Source organism: Mustelus asterias, chromosome 13, assembly GCF_964213995.1.
Source record: "Mustelus asterias chromosome 13, sMusAst1.hap1.1, whole genome shotgun sequence".
Classification (NCBI taxonomy): Eukaryota; Metazoa; Chordata; class Chondrichthyes; order Carcharhiniformes; family Triakidae; genus Mustelus; species Mustelus asterias.
In genome coordinates, this window is record NC_135813.1 from 41,840,062 (window position 1) to 41,861,615 (window position 21,554).

At 48.6% G+C, this 21,554-nt stretch overlaps 1 protein-coding gene across 1 annotated transcript in view; it reads right to left on the bottom strand.

Moving 5' to 3' along the window:
• abca2 (ATP-binding cassette, sub-family A (ABC1), member 2) overlaps nt 1–14,844 on the bottom strand; it is a 551,670-nt gene extending 536,826 nt beyond the window's left edge. Inside the window, exon 1 of the mRNA XM_078226666.1 lies at nt 14,525–14,844. Within this exon, the coding sequence (XP_078082792.1) occupies nt 14,525–14,590 (66 nt within the window). The 5' untranslated portion in view covers nt 14,591–14,844. The remainder of the gene's footprint in view (nt 1–14,524) is intronic.
• Between the last annotated feature and the right edge of the window lie 6,710 nt (nt 14,845–21,554).

Genomic DNA, 21,554 nt, shown 5'->3' on the forward strand with positions numbered 1-21,554 from the left:
CTGGAGTTTGCATGTTCTCCCCATGTCTGCATGGGTTTCCTCCGGGTGCTCCGGTTTCCTCCCACACTCCAAAGATATGCAGGTTAGGTGCATTGGCCATGTTAAATTGCCCCTTAGTCCTGGGAAGTGTAGGTTACAGGGAATAGCGGGGTAAATATGTGGGGTTATGGGGGTAAGGCCGAGGTGGGATTGTTGTCGGTGCAGACTCAATGGGCCAAATGGTCTCCCTCTGAACTGTAGGGATTCTATGCTCTAGCTCTCACCACAATCTCCTACAAAAACACTCAACTTGATTCTCCTTGGACACACCTTCACTTGTACACAAGCGCCTTCACATCATTCTCTCTCTCTCTCTCCCACCCACCCCCATTCCCCCACCACTTGCCTCTCTGATCCCTTTCATTGCCAAAGGCATCGACTCCTCAATGGTCACACTGCTTCTGGCCATCCTCTATTACCTTGCCATCAGTCCATTCTTTACCCATGAGTCTCAACCAGGCCACTGGCCACACACACACACACTCTTATTCACAAGGCTTGATGTGTAGCTAACGGAAAGAGTTATCCTTCCTCTTCAGAACCCAGGGATGCTGATGGCAACTAAAATGTCCACATCACCATCCCCATCGAGACTGGGGACTGAATTTGAGGAGACGTTCATTGTTATCAGACTCATCTATACACTGGAGAACCTCAATGAACAACCAGCTCATTGTTGATAAGATCATAACCTTAGCTCTCTGGAAGGTCAGTAACAAGAAAATAAAATGAAGGAGATAATGAGGCAAATTCCTTTTTACACAGCGAGTTAAGATCTGGAATGCCCTTCCTGAGCAGGTGGTGGAAGAAAATTCAATAGTAGCTTTCAAAAGAGAATTGGATAAATATTTGCACAGGAAAAATTTGTGGCCAATGAGGGAAGGGTAGGGGCTGCGATAAATTGGATATCTCTTTTAAAGAGCCAGCACAGGCACAATGGGTTGAATGGCCACCTTCTGTCCTGTATGGTTCTACAAGAGGGAGCTCTATTCAGAGAAAATAGGTTTGACACACATTTTCAGCAGCATGGATTCTGCGGAACCAAGGACCCTTCAACAAAATGTAAAAGTGGATATGTCCACACCATGGGAAAAGGGAAAAGGAAACTAATGGCGGTATTTGAAAGAAGAAAGCTGTTTATCAATGTCTTTGCTATTTGCCAATAGGCTTGTTGTATAGTTGCAGCATTTTCAAGTTTTCTTTTCGGGAAAGGTCACAGAGTGGGATTTTTCCACCAGCGGGATTTTTCACTCCTGCCAAAGTCAACGGACTTCTGAATGGCTCACCGTGTTTTCCAGTCCCGTTCCCCCCCCCCCCCCACTTATGTGACGGGGCCGTAAAACACAGCCCACAGTCACAGAACAGGCGGTGCGGTGGCACAGTGCTTAGCGCTGCTGCCTCACAGCGCCAAGGATCCGGGTGCAATTCTGGCCTCAGGTCACTGTCTGTGTGGAATCAGCACGTTCTCCCTGTGTCTAGGTGGATTTCCTCCGGGTGCTTCGGTTTCCTCCCACAGTTGAAAGATGTGCAGGCTAGGTTGATTGGCCATGCTAAATTAGCCCTCCGTGTCAGGGGGGCTGGCAGGGGAAATATGTGGGGTTACGGGGATAGGGCCAGGGTGGGATTGTCGTCGGTACAGGCTCAATGGGCCAAATGGTCACCTTCTGCACTGTAGGGGTTCCATGATTCTATGAACGAGAGTGAATTGGGATGGCAGGGGAATACAACTTGTGGAGTGGCAGAATTATCCACAACAGCTCCTGGATCAGGTGTCTGTGAAACAGCCAAAGCAACAAAATGCACCATGTCGATCTTTCCACGCCCTCCGACTACAATTTCAACATGATGCTTTGTTCTTACAACCCAGCAGCTGAGCTTTGATATGGAGGAATGCGTAAGACATTTTTATGCTGGCTAGTATCAAAGCAATTCATCATGACTGTCAAGTGTACATTTCTATTTCCTGTGCTCCCATTGCATCCTGCTCATTAAAGTATAATTTTAAAACTTTGGAAAGAATTCCTGCTGGACTGGAAAGCAAAGACAGCGACACAAAAACAAGTTGGCCGCTTCAAGCTGTGTGCAAGTAAAGCAAAAATGTTGCTTTGTTGTGAAATGGAGTTTTAGAGGGCGGAGCATTACTTTCAACAACAAATACCATCCGTATTGTGGCTTCAAACCCCACTCTGAGGACTTGAGCCAAACATCTAGAATAACACCCAGGTACATACAATACTGAGTTGCACCTTAGGAGGGTTAGGCTGTTAGTTGATGAGCTCTCAGGTTGATGTAAGTAATCCTACTACTCTATTCAAAGAATTGCAGGGGAGCTTTCCCCAAGTGTCCCAGACAATATTCATCTGTCAACCAGCAGCACAGTTTATCTGGTCAATTATCAGATTGCAGTTCATGGAGGCTTACTGGCCAGAGATAGACTGTCACTTTTCCTACATTAAAGTTAAAGTTTATTTATTAGTCACAAGTAAGGCTTACATTAACGCTGCAATTAAGTTACTGTGAAATTCCCCGAGTCGCCACAGTCCAGCGCCTGTTTGGGTCAATACACCTAACCAACCATTACAACAGCAATTACCTTCCAAAGAAAGCATTGCTTTTGGCAGTGAAACACTTTGGAAGCATCCTGAGGCTGTGGAAAACACTATATAAATATAATATAAGGTGGTAGGTGTGTCACAGTTCACTTACATGTATCACAGCTTGGTATGGCTCCTGCTCTGACCAAGATCGCAAGAAACTACAAATGGTCGTGAATGAAGCCCAGTCCATCACGCAAACCAGCCTCCCATCCATTGACACTGTCTACACTTCCCGCTGCCTCGGCAAAAAAGCCAGCATAATCAAGGACCTCACGCACCCCAGACATTCTCTCTTCCACCTTCTTCCGTCGGGAAAAACACACGAAAGTCTGAGGTCATGTACCAACTGACTCAAGAACAGCTTCTTCCCTGCTGCCATCAGATTTTTGAATGGACCTAACTTATATTAAGCTGATCTTTCTCTGCACCCTAAATATGACTGTTAACACTACATTCTGCACCCTCTCCTTTCCTTCTCCCCTATGTACTCTATGAACAGTATGTTTTCTCTGTATAGCACAAGAAACAATAATTTTCAATGTATCCTAATGCACGTGACCTAATAAATCAAATCGCCTAAGTTGCTGTGGCAACATGCACATTGTGGTGTGGAGCTAGAGGTAGAGGTTCCAACATCTTTCCCACCTGACCAAGAATCTCTCTTGCTCACACTGCCTGCCACGGGCCTGTGTTGGAAGGGTCTATGATTTGATGATCAACTTGTTTGGCCATGTTAATGAATGCAACCTCCTTGGCCAGGAAATTCTGGTGTGGGACTCAAAACCCGGATGTTCTGACACAGAGGCAGGGATGTCACAAGACCTCCCCCTTTAAACACCATATATACAACACAATACCGCACAGCACTTTTGACAAGGACATTCTGTGTGGCTGAAAGCTGTGTCACCAACAGAGGAGCACAGTGCGCGGGGGAGTGCAGGGATATTCTGGAATTAATGCAGCAAAGTGAGACAGGACATGAGGCTTGAGGAGGTCGCAGAGGTAAAGGTGTAAAACTAATTGTAAAGTATAAGTTAGCACTGCTGCCTCAGCGCCAGGGACCCAGGTTCAATTCCGGATCGGGTCGCTGTCTGTTTGGAGTTTGCACATTCTCCCTGTGTCTGCGTGGGTTTCCTCCAGGTGCTCTAGTTTCCTCCACAGTCCAAAGATGTGCGGGTTAGGTTGATTGGTCATGCTAAATTGACCGTAATGCCAGGGGAATTAGCTGGGTAAATATGTGAGGTTACAGGAATAGAGCCTGGGTGGGATTGTGGTCGGTGCAGACTCGATGGGCCGAATGGGCTCCTTCTGCACTGTAGGGATTCTATGTGTGAAAAGGAGCCACCAGAAGTCAACCAGGCAAACAGAATGCAACACGGCAGCAGATGTCAGATGAGTTGGGATTATTTGCATTCACCTGCGTTATCAAGATCTCCAAAGCAGCCAGAACAATAAAAGACAATGTTGATTTTTCCACATCGTCACAAATTACTTTAACAATTCACACAGCAGTTGAATCAAAATTGTTCAGTCCATTGACAAGGCTGTTTTGAGGGTTTTCAGAATGAAAAGGTTAAGCTACTCGGTGCAAAAATGGAAAGTCATTTTCTTGGACACGATTCTCAATTGAAGAGGAAGACAGAAATTGGATTCCTTTGCTCAGAAAGTAATAACTTTTTAGTAAAACGTAACATCATATCTACTTTTACATGCTGCTTTTTACACACAGCAGCACAAGTTACGCTTATTGCAATTACATAAAATATACAGCCTAGAAGCAGGCCAATCGCCCCAGCCATTCCATGCTTACCTTCCATTCGAGTTTCCTTCCATTCCTTTTCCTTTAACTCTCACCATAACCCTCCATTCTCTTTTCCCATATCTGCTTCTCGAGCCTCCCCTTAAGTACTCTATACTATTCTTCTCAATTTGCTCCTGCAGCAAATTCCACATTCTCATCACTCACTGGACAAAGAAGAATCTTCTGAATTCTCTATTTGGTTTCTTAGTGATAATGTTATAGTTGACGGACATTAATTTTCTATATCAATAACTTAGATGAGGAGAGCAAGTGTAATGTATCCAGATTTACTGAGGTTACAAAGCTAGAGGGACTCTAAGGAGGATTCTGTGGGGAGGATCCAAAGAGGCTGAAAATGGATACAGATGAAGTGAGTGGGCAAGGAGGAAAATTAAGAACAATGTGGAGAAATATAAAATTATCCACTTTTACTTTTTGCAAATAAATGTTGGTATTCAAAGAGATATGGATGTACTTGCACACGAATCGCTGAAAGTTAACATGCAGGTCCAACAAGCAATTCCAAAAGCAAATGGTATGAAGCCCTGATTGCAAGGGGGTTGGACTGTAAGAAAAAGGAAGTCTTGCTGCAATTATCTTGAGCTTTGGTGAGACCACACAAGGAGTATTGTGTCGCTTTGAAGAAAGGTTACATTTGCCTTAGAGTTTCTGAGAGTATATTGAGAAGTAGATCACAGCATTTGAACAATGGGCTGATAATAACATGTGTACATTTACACTGGGTTGCTGTTTGAAATAATAAACACAAACAGTTTCCACAAATGCTAGAGCTCATTGTCTCCCTTCAAACCACAGGCAGCGACAGATCAACCCTCCATCAGCCCTGACAATACAGGATGTTATGGAGCGACTGATAATTGAGAGGTCCAAAATTTAGAACTTGCACGTACAGTTTAGCAACACCCCAGACACAAAAAGAAAAAGCACCCTGAAGTTAACAACTGAAAGAACGAGGGCTTCTACTTACTGAGAAGGTGAAATGCTGCCAACAAAGGGCAACATTTTGAGGTCTTATCTTGTGCATTGCTTTGTCCCAACAGGACAATGTCAGATAATCAGAGTGGCCCACAATTGATGTAAGGGTGATGGAGAGATTCTGCTGCACTGCTATCTGCTACATTGAAAAGTGAGGGGGTTCTTCCCAGCGTCCTCATATTTGTGCTTCAACCAACAACTACAAGACGGAGTATCTGTTCGCTATCAGGTTGCCACTACACGCCAGGGATCCGGGTTCAATTCGCGGCTTGGGTCACTGTCTGTGCAGAGTCTGCACCTTCTCCCCGTGACTGCAAGGGTTTCCTCTGGGTGCTCTGGTATCCTCCCACAGTCCAAAAGACGTGCTGGTTAGGTGCATTGGCCATGCTAAATTCTCCCTCAGAGTACCCGAACAGGTGCCGGAGTGTGACGACTAGGGGATTTTCGCAATAATTTAATTGCAGTGTTAATGTAAGCCTACTTGTGGCACTAATAAATAAAACATACTTAAAAGAAAATACTTCACTGGTTGTGAGGTGAAGGGAGGCACAGTAAGAGTTTTAACAACACCAGGTTAAAGTCCAACAGGTTTATTTGGTAGCAAATGCCATCTCCAGAGGTTGTAAAAGGTGCTGAATGAATGCAAATTACATTCCATGTGACTATGATAAAGGTACAGGGCGGGATTCTCAGATCTCGTTCATCCCGCCTCCACTGCCAGCGAGAATGGAGAATTTGGCACTCAACAAAGCTCCATTCACTGCAGCGGGACTGGAGAACACCAGCTGCGAGCAAGGTCAAAGGTTTCTAAGCATAAACTTTCTCCCCTTCTCAACCTATCTGCACACAGCCTTTGGCACAGTTGACCAGGCTCCTCCAATGCCTCTCCACTGTCATCCAGCTGGGAGGGACTAATCTCGCCTGATTTCATTCTTATTTATCTAATCGGAGCCGGAGAATCAGTTTGCAATGGCTTCCCTTCCTACTCCAGCACCGTTGCCTCGTGTCCCCGGGGTCGAATGTTGGCCTCTTACTATTTCTTATTTCCCTTGCTGCCCCTCAGCAACATCACAAAGAAACCATACACCATCGACACCCATCTGTACCTCACCACCACTTCTCCAGATTCCTCCACTGTTGTTAAATTATCAGACTGCTTACCCAAAATCCAGTAGCGGATGAGTAGAAGTCTCTGCCAAAGAAATATTGGGAAGACTAGCTGAAGCCATTGTTTATGGTTGCGCTTCCAAACTCTGTTCTCTAGTTACTGACTCCATCCCTGTCCCTGGCAATAGTCTAACACTCAACCAATCTGTTGGTAACCCCAGTGTCACATTTAACCCTGAAATGAGTTTCTGACCACATATTTATAGCATCTCTGAGATTACTTATTTCCACTCTGTAACATCACCCAACTTCACTCTGTCTCAGTTTAACTGTGCTGAAACCCTGGTATATGCCTTCATTACCTCCAAATTTGACTGCCACTCCTGGCTGGTCTCCCACATTCTACCCTCCCTCTGCAAACCTGAGACCATGCAAAACTGTATTGCCTCTTTCTGAACTCGCACTAAGTCCCATTTTCCTATCACCACCGTGCTCACTGACCTACACTCACTCCCGGTCAAGCAATCTCTTGATTTTTTAAAATTCCCATCCAAGTTTTCAAATCCTTCCGTGGCCTGTCCCCTTCTAACTCTGTAATCTTCTCCAGCTCCACAATCCTTGGAGATATCCGAGTTCCTCAAATTCTGCCCTCCTGTGCATTCCTTATTTTAATCGCTCCACCATTGGTGACTGTGGCCGAAAATTTCCCGTCCCATCCGCCATGGGAATCGTAGCAGGCGAGATAGAAAATTTGGCAGGTGGGAATTTTCGGTCTTGGGGTGCACACAGCCAGAAACCCCCCCACCCCATGTCTCAAATCGCCCAAGTCCCAATTTCCCTAATACCCTTTCCAGGGCTTTCAACCATGCTTTTCTCCTTTAAGACTTTGAGCAGATTTTGGTTATCTAATCTAACCCCTCCTTACTGTTGCTCAGTGTCACAATGCTCCTGCAAAGGACCTTGGGACCTTTGGTTATGTTAACAGCACAATGTAAGAAAAGTAATTGCAAACTTTTCTTCTTCCCCATTTGGGTTTTCTATCCCAATATTCCAATACACATATGTGTAATAACTTCAGCAAGTCCCATGAGTTTGGCACCTTGGAGTATGAGCTGCCTGATTGAAGTCATAATTGCCTGCCCAACCAGGGAGTCTCACCTGTATATAAATGTATAGTTTGAGGATAAGGGATAAACCTTTTAGGACTGAGGTGAGAAATTTCTTCACCCAGAGGGTGGTGAATGTGTGGAATTCATTAACACAGAAAGTAGTTGAGGCCAAAACGTTGTGTGATTTCAAGAAGAAATTAGATATAGCTCTTAGGGCTAAAGGAATCAAGGGATATGGGAGGAAGGGGGTATCAGGATATTGAATTTGATGATCAAAATGAATGGTGGAGTAGGCTCGAAGGGTTGAATGACCTACTCCTGCTTCTAGTTTCTATGTTTAAATACGGGAGTGTCAGCTCCACTGGCACTCCTGATTGTGACTTTGTACCTGACGCACTCGAGTCACCACATTCTAGTCCCTCAGTCACCACATTCCGGCACCTGTTCGAGTTAATGTACCTAACCATGGCCATCAGACCTTTTACTTCCACAGGCAGGCAGTGCCTCAATTTACTGAATCATCCAAAGCAGGCCACCTCCAATAGCAGAGGGCATCCTGAGTACAGCTTCAGAGTGTCAGCCTCGTGTTATGTTCGAAAGCCTGGAGTTGGAGTCATGGAGCATGCCAGTCACTGGGCCACAGCTGACACTGCAGTGTAGCGTAGTCTATGGACAGACTTCAGCCGATACATCTGTTGGGGGAACGGCTGCAATTCAATTCGCAATAGCTTCATAGTTTCCCACCGTTAAATGAAGGTAGTACAAAACCAACAGAAGACTGACAGGGATTCTCCTTTAACTTTACTGTGGAGTCTCTTAACCCAGAACTCTGCTCTGCGAGATTCACCAGCCTTCGGTACAAATCCTCCATTTAACATTTGCACAAAAGGTCAAAGGTACCTTCAATTTAAAATTTTAAGCATCCTTCACTCAACCACATTTTAATATTTAAATAAAACGCAGCCAAGTACAGGCCACTGTGTTTATTTATTCTTTCACAGGATGCGGGTGTCGCTGGCAAGACCAGAATTTGTTACTCATCCCTCACTGCCCTTGAACGCCGTGGCTTGCGAGGCTATTTCAGAAGTCAATTAAGAGTCAACCACACCGCTGTGGCTCTGGAGTCACATGTAGGCCAGACCAGGTAAGGAGGGCAGATTTCCTTCCCTAAAGGACATTTATGAACCAGTTGGAGGTCATTAAACATTTCATGGTTACCATTGCCGAGGCTAACTCCCAATGCCTGATTTATTTAATTAATTCAATTTCCAGTAGTTGCTATGGTGGGGTCACTACTCCAGTGACATTACCAATGTGCCATCATCTCCTCTGATGACCGTGTTCATATCATTCCAACTGTCCCTTTCCAAGGAAGGGCTAGAACTTGCAACAAATAGATACAAAATATATGTTTCTATTTTCCTGTTCCCTTGTTCCCCTTAATTCCACAGCTGGTACTGTAATATTCAAGGACACCAAATGTGTTGATACAGAAGAAAAGAAAGAACATGCATTCATATTGTGCCTTTCACAAACTCAGGACATCCCAAAGCGCCTTACTAACAACAATGTAGTTTTCCAACTGGAGTTATTGCTGTAATGTAGGAAACCCAGGAGCCAACTTATGCACAGCAAGCTCCCATAAACAATAACTGGATAAGTGATCAAGATTTCAGTGAAGGGGCTTGAGATAGATGTTGGTCAGGATACAGGGACAGCGCGCCCGGAAAACAAAACACCCGACAGTCCTGCATTGCGATGCCACCCTGGATTATGTAATCCAGTCTCGAGTTGGGCTTGAACCCACAACTTTCTGACTAAAACACAAAGCATTCTTTCCGCAGCTGACGTAAGGTGCTAACCATGAAGTGATATAAATCACAAAACAACCGCAAAATGCAAGTTCACTGGCAATTTAAAACACACTTAATTACCATAATGTGCATTGATCCTAGCTGTGTACTCAGTTATCCTGCAGTGCATAGACCAATAGTCAACAAGCGAATTGCCTACCAAATGGTAAATAAATTCTCTTCCAATACTGTATGCTCATTGATCCTATCCAGTGTTGTTGACTGGTGGGTTGGTGCATGCAGGCTGCATTACTCCCTAGTGTTTAATATAGATATTTCAGTGTGATTTATGATGCCATCAGTATCAAGAACTAATTAAGCCAAAAACTCTCCTCTCCCCCTTCCCTGTGACTGAGATAGAATACTAAAATGTTTGGCATACATTATCTTGAGTCAGAGCCATTGACTATCAGTTTGTACCATCTCCACATCCTGGAAAATACCAAGGAGCTACTTTTATCCTTCTCTGTGGGGATGTAATGTGTTGGTACTGAGGGGAGACCTACTAAAATATATCACTCAGCGCAGGTTTAACTCCGTATCCAGTGCTGATTTAACTCAGTATCCAGTGCTACAGAAAGGTCGGGTGGTGACTGGGCGGCACAGTGGTTAGCACTGCTGCCTCACAGCGCCAGGGACCCAGGTTCGATTCCCGGCTTGGGTCACTGTCTGTGCGGAGTCTGCACGTTCTTCCCGTGTCTGCGTGGGTTTTCTCTGGATGCTCCGGTTTCCTCCCACAATCCATAGATGTGCAGGTTAGGTGCAATGGCCATGCTAAATTGCCCCTTGGTGTCAGGGGATTAGCAGGGTAAATACGTGGGGTCATGGGGATAGAGCCTGGGTGGGATTGTGGTCGGTGCAGACTCGATGGGCTGAACAGCTTTCTTTTGCACTGTAGGGATTCTATGATTCTGACTGATCACATCTCTGATGAAACCTCAGCATAAAACTGGGATTGTTGAGGACCAGGGCAAGACTGCAAAAATCCTGAAAGACACCTGTGAGCCTAAATATCACAGATATCAATCACTAGTCCAGCACAGGTTGAGAGGTAGACAATGTTCGCACATGTATTATTTCTAATGTCGGAACTGAAATCCCTTTTCTGTGATAAGTTAAGAGCAGAGAGGCAACAATAATAACAACAAATATATTTCCATGGGTGGGATACATGCGGATCAAGTAAAAGGCAACTGTATCCCTGGCCAGGTAAGCAGTGCCAAAATGTAGCTGCCAGCTGGAGCTGCCGGTCTCAGGCCCAATACAGGAAAAAGTTGTGGAGAATGGGGAATAGCCGAGGCTGGGATGGAAAGGTTAGGGAGATGGTGAGGGGTTGGGGTTGGGGGTGGGGGTTTGGGCAGGGGTTGGGGCGGGGATGGGGGTTTGGGCGGGGGTGGGGGTTTGGGCAGGGGTTGGGGTGGGGGTTGGGGTTTGGGCGGGGGCGGTGAGGGGGAGGACGTGAGAGTGAGGGAGGGAGGGAGTGAGGAGAAAGGGATGGAGATAGGGTGAAGGGTGGGGGTGGGATGGTGAGGGTGGGATGGTGAGGGTGGGGGTGGGATGGTGAGGGTGGGGGAGGGATGGTGAGGGTGGGGGAGTGATGGTGAGGGAGTGATGGTGAGGGAGTGAGGGATGGTGAGGGTGGGAGGGATGGTGAGGGTGGGAGGGATGGTGAGGGTGGGATGGTGATGGTGAGAGGGATGGTGAGGGTGGGATGGTGAGGGTGGGATGGTGAGGGTGGGAGGGTGGGAGGGTGGGATGGTGAGGGTGGGAGGGAGGGAGGGAGGGAGGGTGGGAGGGAGGGAGGGTGAGGGAGGGATGGGGATGGTGAGGGTGGGATGGTGATGTGAGGGAGGGATGGTGAGGGTGAGGGAGGGATGGTGAGGGTGAGGGAGGGATGGTGAGGGTGAGGGAGGGATGCTGAGGGTGAGGTCGGGATGCTGAGGGTGAGGTCGGGATGCTGAGGGTGAGGTCGGGATGCTGAGGGTGAGGTCGGGATGGTGAGGGTGAGGGAGGGATGGTGAGGCTGAGGGAGGGATGGTGAGGGTGAGGTCAGGATGGTGAGGGTGAGGGATGGTGAGGGTGAGGGAGGGATGGTGAGGGTGAGGGAGGGATGGTGAGGGTGAGGGATGGTGAGGGTGAGGGAGGGATGGTGAGGGTGAGGGAGGGATGGTGAGGGTGAGGGCGGGATGGTGAGGGTGAGGGATGGTGAGGGTGAGGGATGGTGAGGGTGAGGGATAGTGAGGGATAGTGAGGGATGGTGAGGGTGAGGGATGGTGAGGGTGAGGGATGGTGAGGGTGAGGGATGGTGAGGGTGAGGGATGGTGAGGGTGAGGGAGGAATGGTGAGGGTGAGGGAGGGATGGTGAGGGTGAGGGAGGGATGGTGAGGGTGAGGGAGGGTTTGGTGAGGGTGAGGGATGGTGAGGTAGGGATAGTGAGGGATGGTGAGGGAGGGATGGTGAGGGTGAGGGAGGGATGGTGAGGGTGAGGGATGGTGAGGGTGAGGGAGGGATGGTGAGGGAGGGATGGTGAGGGTGAGGGATGGTGAGGGTGAGGGAGGGATGGTGAGGGTGAGGGAGGGATGGTGAGGGTGAGGGCGGGATGGTGAGGGTGAGGGATGGTGAGGGTGAGGGATGGTGAGGGATAGTGAGGGTGAGGGAGAGATGGTGAGGGTGAGGGATGGTGAGGGATGGTGAGGGTGAAGGTGAGGGATGGTGGGGGTGAGGGAGGGATGGTGAGGGTGAGGGAGGGATGGTGAGGGTGAGGGCGGGATGGTGAGGGTGAGGGATGGTGAGGGTGAGGGATGGTGAGGGTGAGGGATGGTGAGGGTGAGGGATGGTGAGGGTGAGGGAGAGATGGTGAGGGTGAGGGATGGTGAGGGATGGTGAGGGTGAAGGTGAGGGATGGTGGGGGTGAGGGAGGGATGGTGAGGGTGAGGGATGGTGAGGGTGAGGGAGGGATGGTGAGGGTGAGATAGGATGGTGAGGGTGAGATAGGATGGTGAGGTATGGTGAGGGTGAGGGAGGGATGGTGAGGGATGGTGAGGATGAGGTAGGGATAGTGAGGGTGAGGGATGGTGAGGGTGAGGGATGGTGAGGGTGAGGGATGGTGAGGGTGAGGGATGGTGAGGGTGAGGGATGGTGAGGGTGAGGGATGGTGAGGGATGGTGAGGGATGGTGAGGGATGGTGAGGGTGAGGGAGGGATGGTGAGGGTGAGGGGGTGAGGGTGAGGGAGGGATGGTGAGGGATGGTGAGGGTGAGGGATGGTGAGGGATGGTAAGTGTGAGGGATGGTGAGGGTGAGGGATGGTGAGGGATGGTGAGGGTGAGGGATGGTGAGGGTGAGGGATGGTGAGGGTGAGGGAGGGATGGTGAGGGATGGTGAGGATGAGGGAGGGTGAGGGAGGGATGGTGAGGGTGAGGGAGGGATGGTGAGGGAGGGATGGTGAGGGTGAGGGATGGTGAGGGAGGGATGGTGAGGGAGGGATGGTGATGGTGAGGGATGGGGATGGTGAGGGATGGTGATGGTGAGGGATGGTAAGGGTGAGGGAAGGATGGTGAGGGTGAGGGAGGGATGGTGAGGGAGGGATGGTGAGGGAGGGATGGTGAGGGTGAGGGAGGGATGGTGAGGGTGAGGGATGGTGAGGGTGAGGGAGGGATGGTGAGGGAGGGAGGGTGAGGGAGGGATGGTGAGGGTGAGGGATGGTGAGGGTGAGGGAGGGAGATTGAGGGAGGGATGGTGAGGGTGAGGGATGTTGAGGGTGAGGGATGGTGAGGGTGAGGGATGGTGAGGGTGAGGGATGGTGAGGGATGTTGAGGGTGAGGGACGTTGAGGGTGAGGGATGGTGAGGGAGGGATGGTGAGGGAGGGTGAGGGAGGCATGGTGAGGGATGGTGAGGGTGAGGGAGGGTTGGTGAGGGAGGGATGGTGAGGGTGAGGGAGGGAGGGTGAGGAATGGTGAGGGAGGGATGGTGAGGGATGGTGAGGGAGGGTTGGTGAGGGATGGTGATGGTGAGGGATGGTGAGGTAGCGATAGTGAGGGTGAGGGATGGTGAGGGAGGGATGGTGAGGGAGTGTGAGGGAGGGATGGTGAGGGATGGTGAGGGTGAGGGAGGGTGAGGGAGAGATGGTGAGGGATGGTGAGGGTGAGGGATGGTGAGGGTGAGGGAGGGTGAGGGAGGGATGGTGAGGGATGGTGATGGTGAAGGATGGTGAGGGTGAGGGATGGTGAGGATGAGGGAGGGATGGTGAGGGAGGGATGGTGAGGGTGAGGGATGGTGAGGGTGAGGGAGGGATGGTGAGGGAGGGAGGGTGAGGGATGGGGAGGGAGGGTGAGGGATGGTGAGGGAGGGAGGGTGAGGGATGCTGAGGGAGGGATGGTGAGGGTGAGGGATGGTGAGGGATGGTGATGGTGAAGGATGGTGAGGGTGAGGACTGGTGAGGATGAGGGAGGGATGGTGAGGGAGGGATGGTGAGAGATGGTGAGGGAGGGATGGTGAGGGTGAGGGATGGTGAGGATGAGGGAGGGATGGTGAGAGATGGTGAGGGAGGGATGGTGAGGGATGGTGAGGGAGGGATGGTGAGGGAAGGTGAGGGGGAGGGATGGTGAGGGAGGGATGGTGAGGGTGAGGGATGGTGAGGGATGGTGAGGGAGGGATGGTGAGGGTGAGGGATGGTGAGGGTGAGGGATGGTGAGGGTGAGGGATGGTGAGGGAGGGATGGTGAGGGATGGTGAGGGAGGGATGGTGAGGGTGAGGGATGGTGAGGGAGGGATGGTGAGGGTGAGGGATGGTGAGGGAGGGATGGTGAGGGTGAGGGGTGGTGAGGGAGGGATGGTGAGGGGGAGGGATGGTGAGGGAGGGATGGTGATGGTGAGGGTGAGGGATGGTGAGGGTGAGGGATGGTGAGGGTGAGGGATGGTGAGGGTGAGGGGTGGTGAGGGAGGGATGGTGAGGGGGAGGGATGGTGGAAGCAGAGCCCCGGAGCTTGCAGCGCTGTCAGAGACACTAACCCTGCCTCACTCACCGGGCTCCGGCGCTTCAGGCTGATGTTCTTCCACAGGAGCAGGTGGAGCTGGTGCAGGAAGCCCATGGCTGCAGCCCGGCCGGCGGACACGGAAAGCCCGCTCTCTCTCCGCTCTCTCCGGGCTCACAGCCCGCGCTCTCCCGCTCGCAGCGGCGTCTGTCCGGAGCCGCGAGGCGGCATCGCTACCCCCGGTCACACAGCCCGTGAGAGAGACCCTGACACACACCCAGACACACTCCCTCACACACTCTCCAGCCCCGCTCCACACAAAGACAATCCCGGCTCCGCCGCCGCTGCTGCAAGCCGACAGCTGAGCGCGCCCCCGACACACTGCTCGCGCCGCCGCCGCCGTGCGCGCGTCCGCCAATCTCCGTGCGCGTTCCCGCTGGTTTAACTTTCCCTGTGCGCGCTCTCGCCGCGCTCATTGTGCGCGCTCCCGTCGTTGTTATTCGCTCTCGCGCACTGTGCGCGCGCTACTCGTTGCTCGCGCTCCCGCCAATCTATCTCGCTGTGCGCGTCCCCGCCACCTTCTCTGTTACTGTGTGCGCGCCCCCGCCATTATCTCTGTTACTGTGTGCGCGTGCCCGCTATCTGTATTGAGCGCGCGCCCGCCTCTCAATGCGCGCCCCCGCCACACTCTGCCCCCTCCCCCGCCCCCAGGCCAGGCTGTGTCTGGCTGGATCGCATTGGTTTGTGTTTTGGGAAACATTCCCTGATCCCGGTGGGAATATCTCATTGTTTCATCTCACACACAGGACAGGACAACAACTCTGGCAGCAACTGTGGCCGAACAGAGTTAACAGGCACTCTCCTACAGGTGTCTGACTATATATAGTATGTGTGTGTCTGTATCTGTGTGTGGTTTAACATGTCTATATGTGATTATATCCGTGATTTCAAATGAACCTGTTGGACCGGCATCTCCACATCATCGTTATATATCACTGTCTTGTGTACATGTGGAGAATATGCATTTATATAGCACCTTTCACAACCGCAGGATGTCCCAAAGCACTTTACAGCCAATAAAGTACTTTATGAAATGTAGTCACTGTTGTAATGTGGGAAAGACAGCAGACAATTTTCACACAGCAAACTCTCACAAACAGGAAAGTGACAATGACCAGATAATCATGTGACGATACTGTGCCTTTAAGAAATGTATTTTAATCATGCTCCTTTACAGAATTTTGTCAGCATCATGATGTCTGTAACCAGTGTCCTGTATTGTCGCTGAGGCAGTATAAATTACATCATGTTTATTTTTAATCTGGACTAATGCAGTGTCCTGCATTTTAATGGTCCTTTGGGAATTGCTGAGTGGAGCTTGATTTGAGATTGATTGACAGTTTGTATCGTATGGTTAGGGACAGCTACGCTTCAGAGAAAAGCCCAGTTTTAATTCCATTTCTCAGTTGCTGCTAGAAGCTGGTGGAAGAAGGCAGTCTCTCTCTCTCTCTCTCTCTCTCCAGAGGTGTGCTGAAAGTTCCAGAACTGGGAAGTCTCAGAGTTTTAATCCAACATTCAAAGCACCAATTCACAGCAGGTGTTAAAAAACTGCAAAATGAGCCTACTTGCCTTTGTGGCAAGTCTAGAGAAGGGTGTATGTTTGTGGGATGATGTTTGACTTGGAACAACATAGATAGCTAGCTGTTAAGATTTATACTGTCATAGAGTCATAGAGGTTTACAGCATGGAAACAGGCCCTTCAGCCATACTTGTCCATGCCGCCCTTTTTTTTAACCCCTAAGCTGGTCCCAATTACCCGCATTTGGCCCATATCCCTCTATACCCATCTTACCCATGTAACTGTTTAAATGCTTTTCAAAAGACAGAATTGCACCCACCTCTACTACTACCTCTGGCAGCTTGTTCCAAACACTAACCACCCTTTTTTTTAAAAAAAATGCCCCTCTGGAACCTTTTGTTTCTCTCCCCTCTCACCTTAATCCTATGCCCTCTAGTTTTAGCCTATCCTACCTTTGGGAAAAGATGTTGACTATCTAGCTGATCTATGCTCCTCATTATTTTATAGACCTCTGTAAGATCACCTCTCAGTCTCCTACGCTCCAGGGAAAAAAGGCCCAGTCTATCCAGCCTGTGTCATATTTGAACCTTGTAATTGGTAAAAGCTATGCTAATTTTTTATTGTATTTTAACTGCGTCCTTAAATAAACTTTGTCTGATAAAAGCTTCCTTGTGGGTCACTTGAATCGTACCTGGAGTGAAATACCTTATATTCACACCACAATCAAATGTAAAACTTAGAGTCGAGGCTAACTTCATAAGACACCTTGGAGTTTCTGTCCTGGGTCTTTAGCAATATTGATTAAGGGATAGATTGGCCAGGACACCAGTAGTAACTCCCCTGCTCTTCTGGAAATAATGCCTTAGGATCTTTTACAGTAGTCTAAGCAAGCAGTCAAGTAGGTATTTTATTTAATGTCTCAACTGCAAGGCAGCCCCTCTGACAGTGGAGCACTCCCTCAGTCCTGTGCTGGAGTATCAGCTTTGATTTTTATGCTGGAGTGGAATTTGAACTTGTGACTCAGAGGCAAGAGAGCTACTGATTGAGTTGCAGCTATATTTACAGTATGTGTGTGTATATGTGTGTTGTATCTATATGTGCTTGCCTTTATGCACATATTGATTGACAAGGGAGTGAAATGTCCCATTCCTCCTAATTCTGGGATGTATGTTCGTACCTACGTATGTGATTGTAGGTGTCAATGTTTCTATGGATGTGTATGTGTGTGCCTATATATAATAATATGCACTAATTATTATGCATATGAAGTCAAAGCAGAATTGCAAACAATACTGCAACTATCTTGCAGGCTATTCCAGTCCTGAACATATGAAATGCTGGAAATGCACTGTGGCTTTGACCACAAAAGAGAAAATGCTGGAAAATCTCAGCAAGTCTGGCAGCATCTGTAAGGAGAGAAAAAAGAGCTGACATTTCGAGTCCAGATGACCCAGTGGATTTGACAGCATCTATAAAGGCCTATCAAGGTTTGGGTATTGAATCTACTCTTCAGATGCAGATAAAAGCAACCAAATTTCCTCCCTTTCAGTTTATGATGGGCAGCTGATTTGTTCAAGATTTTACATTTTAATCTCTGATTTCTATCTCTGGCAGTTTTGCTTAGTTATGGTCCTGGACAACATAAGAACTGTACTGGGCAAGCGTTCTACACTGCCAGGCATGTTTCAATATCCTACGTACGTATCCACTGGAATGAGTGTTAGCGTTGGTACCAGTGTGGGGAATAGATGTTGTCCCATCTCAATTGTTTAAATTGGGATTGGCTCACTGGTGGATTTGCCAGCCTTTCCAGCCACTAAGTAACTATCAGAGCCGATGGTGGCTGATGGGCTGCCTCCCGGGAAAGTGAGAAATTTGAATCCACTGAACTCAGTGCAAAACGCAGAGTGCAAGCTTTTGTCCATTTGATCAATGGGCCTTTCCTGGCTTCTTCAGCTGTCTGCCCAATGGCAGGTCCAGCCCACAAAGCCATAATCTCTACCAAGAGTTGGGCATGGTGGAAGGTCGCAAATCCATCTCAGCCAGAATGAAGATCGAACCCTGTGCTGTTGGCACCAATCTGGTCCAGACCAGCCAACCAAGCCAACCAGCACCCTTCAGGGAGTCCAAGTTTATTTGGCAACATGTTGTAACCTATGGATAGTGATGGAGAGACTCCAATTTCTTTCCATAAGAAAGCTATCATGAGGTTACAGGGACAGGCCCTTGGTGGGATTGTTATCAGTGCAGACTCGACGGGCCAAATGGCCTCTTTCTGCACTGTATGAATTCCATGATTGCCAGGTTAAATCCTGGAAGTCCCTCCTCAACAACACTGGGAGTATCAATAAACCACATGAAAAGCAGTGGTTCAATAAAGGTGGCATACGATAGCAAGCAGGAATTTCTCCCACTCTTACAGGCTGCCACTGGCATATGTTGGAAGGATTTGCAAGTTGACATTCACTCTGTTTGGGTCCATGATGAATGCAACTTCTTTGGCTATCAAGCCCTGGAGTGGGACTTGAAGCCAAAGCTTCTAGTTCAGTGGAAACAATGCCACCCATTGCATCAGAAGACCTTCTACTTTCCTGACACCTCTATCCTAAATAAACCAAACACACCTAGAAATGATCATCATCGAATCATTTGCCTGCATGATTTGCAGATGGTGAATCAGGTAGAATCAAATTTCCTGTGCTGTGGGAACAAGGAACCAAGAAAATCACAGCACCGGAACAGGCTCTTTGGCCCTCCAAGCCCGTGCTGACCATGATGCCCTAACTGAACTAAAAAAAAACTTTCCGCCCTTACTCGTCCGTATCCTTCTATTCCCTCCCCATTCATGTACCCATTCAGATGCCTCTTAAATATTGCTAATGTGGCTGTTTCCACCACCTCCTCTGTCAGCACGTTCCAGGCACCCACCACTCTTTGCACGAAAAACATCCCCCACACATCTCCCTTAAAGTTCCCACCTCTCACCTGGAACCTGTGCCCCTTGTAATTGACACTTCCACCCTGGGGAAAAAGCCTCTGACTATCCATCCTGTCTATGCCTCTCATAATTTTGTAGACGTCTATCAGGTCTCCCGTCAGCCTCCGTCTTTCCAGTGAAAACAATCCTAGTTTATTCAACCTCTCCTCATAGCCAACACCCTTGAAACCAGGCAACATCCTGGTGAACCTTCTTTGCATTCTCACCAAAGTATCCACATCCTTCTGATAATGTGGCGACTGATGGGATAGCTCCTGGGTTGCTGGAAATTCCAAACCGCCAGTCCTGCTGGTTGGAAATAGGACAAGCAAAATAGTCCTTTATGCCTTAACAATACACCCACTGCAATTAACTGTATTTTTCATGATTTATCAAGATGGTTTCTTTGCTAGAAAAAAGAAGCAAGAAGGGGACACGGTGGCACAATGGTTAGCACTGCTGCCTCTCAGCGCCAGGGATCCAGGTTCAATTCTGGCCTCAGGTGACTGTGTGGAGATGGCACGTTCTTCCTGTGTGTGGGTTTCCTCCAGGTTCACCGGTTTCCCCCCACAGTCTAAAGATGTGCAGATTAGGTGGATTGGCCCTTTAGCTTCCCAAGATGTATAAATTAAGGAGATTAGCAGGGTAAATATGTGAGGTTATGGGGAAAAGGCCTGGGTGGGATGCCCTGTCAGAGAATTGGTGCAGACACGATGGGCCGAATGGTCTCCTTCTGCACTGTAGCAATTCTATGAAAGAATGGGCCAAGGGCTGGAAGATGCGATTAGATAAGGTAGGTTCTTGATGGCTAGCAGTTACACAATGGACTGAAGGGCCTCTTTCCATGTTGTAACACTCTATGAGTTTGGGTGACATTTATTGGGTGTCCCAAAGTGCAGCTGATTTTGAAGTATAGTTCCAGTGCGGGAGGTACATGCAGTCCAATCTGTTGTTTCAATTGGGATTGGTTCGCTGCTAGATTTGCCAGCCTTTCCAGCCACTAAGTATCTATCAGAACCTATGGTGGCCGATGGGTTGCAATGTGGGGAAATGCAGCAGTTGTAAAGGTTATCGGTCCCAACAACATCCATGAGATAAATAGTCAGATCATCTGTTTTTCAGTAACAGCAAAACACTGCAGATGCTGAAGATCTGAAATAAAAATCAGAAAGTGCTGGAAAATCTCAGCTGGTCTGACACTCTCTGTGGAGGGAGAAACAAAGTGAAGGGTTCGAGTCCCATATGACTTATTTGGAACAGAAGAGAAGTAGGGATAGGATGAGTTTTATGCTGCTGAAAAAGGGGAAAGGGCAAGTGGAGCAAAAGAGAAGGTCAAGTATCAAGTATCATTTGGAGGGCAGGAGCGATGTCATGGAACCCAAGGCAAAGAGAGTGGCAATGATAGTATTAAAGACACGATGCATTGGTCCACAGCAGCTGTTCATATTAGAGCAAAGGTCAGCACTCTCTGAAAGCAAGATAGCAGATTCAGGGTCCTTGCTGTCTGAAAGCTACAACATGACAACAAGATGCAGAACAACACTTGGGAGGATGGGGTGGGGCGGGGTGGGGGGGGGGGGGGGGCGGAGGGCAAGGGAAGGGGAAGAATTCAAAATGGAGGAAAGAGTTTATGATCTGAGGTTGTTGAACTCAATGTTATGTCCAGAAGGTTGTAAGGTGTCTAATCGGAAGATGAGATGCTGCTCCTTCAGCTCGCGTTGGGCTTCACTGGAACATTGCAGCAGGCCAAGGATAGAAATGTGAGCATGAGAGCCAGATGGTGAGTTGAAATGGCTAGCGACAGGAAGGTTGTGATCATATCTATGGAATGAGCAAAGGTGTTCTGCAAAGCAGTCACCCATACTGCATTTAGTCTCCCCAGTGTTCTTCAGTTGGTTGGGGGATAAATATTGGCCAGGATATTGGGGGACCTCCCCTGCCCTTCTTTAAATGGTAACATGTGTTAATTGTATATTCAGTGTGTTTAGTTGTACGCAAGTAGTGGGCACCAAACCGGACTTTATTGGAGCTGATATAAAGAGATACTAGCTGAAACCGTGAAGTGGTTGGGTTGGGTGATGTGTGCTTGTAATGGTTAGTTCTGTAAAAACATGTAGGGCTGAGTAAAGATTGCCTCCTGTACTACCCATCACCAGTTGGCTATCAGCACCATGGGATTATTTACATCCACCTCAGAGGGCAGACAGGATCCCAGTTTAACTAAAGTTCATGTAATGTAGGAAGAAATGGAGAGGCAATATAAAGTAGCATCGAATTCTAAAGGGAACGCAGGAACAGAAGGAAAGGAGTATAGGGAGGGAAAATGAGTGAAGGTGGCAAGGCAGATTAAGAAAGCAGATCATAAGATACATAAGATCCCAGGCTTTATAAAAAAGGAGATAGAATACAAAAGGAAGGATCTCAATAAAACATTGGTTCAGTCTTATCTGGGGTTATTGTGTCCAGTTCTGGACAACACGCGTTATGAAGAGTGTGAAGACAAGAGAGATGTTGTAGAAAAGATC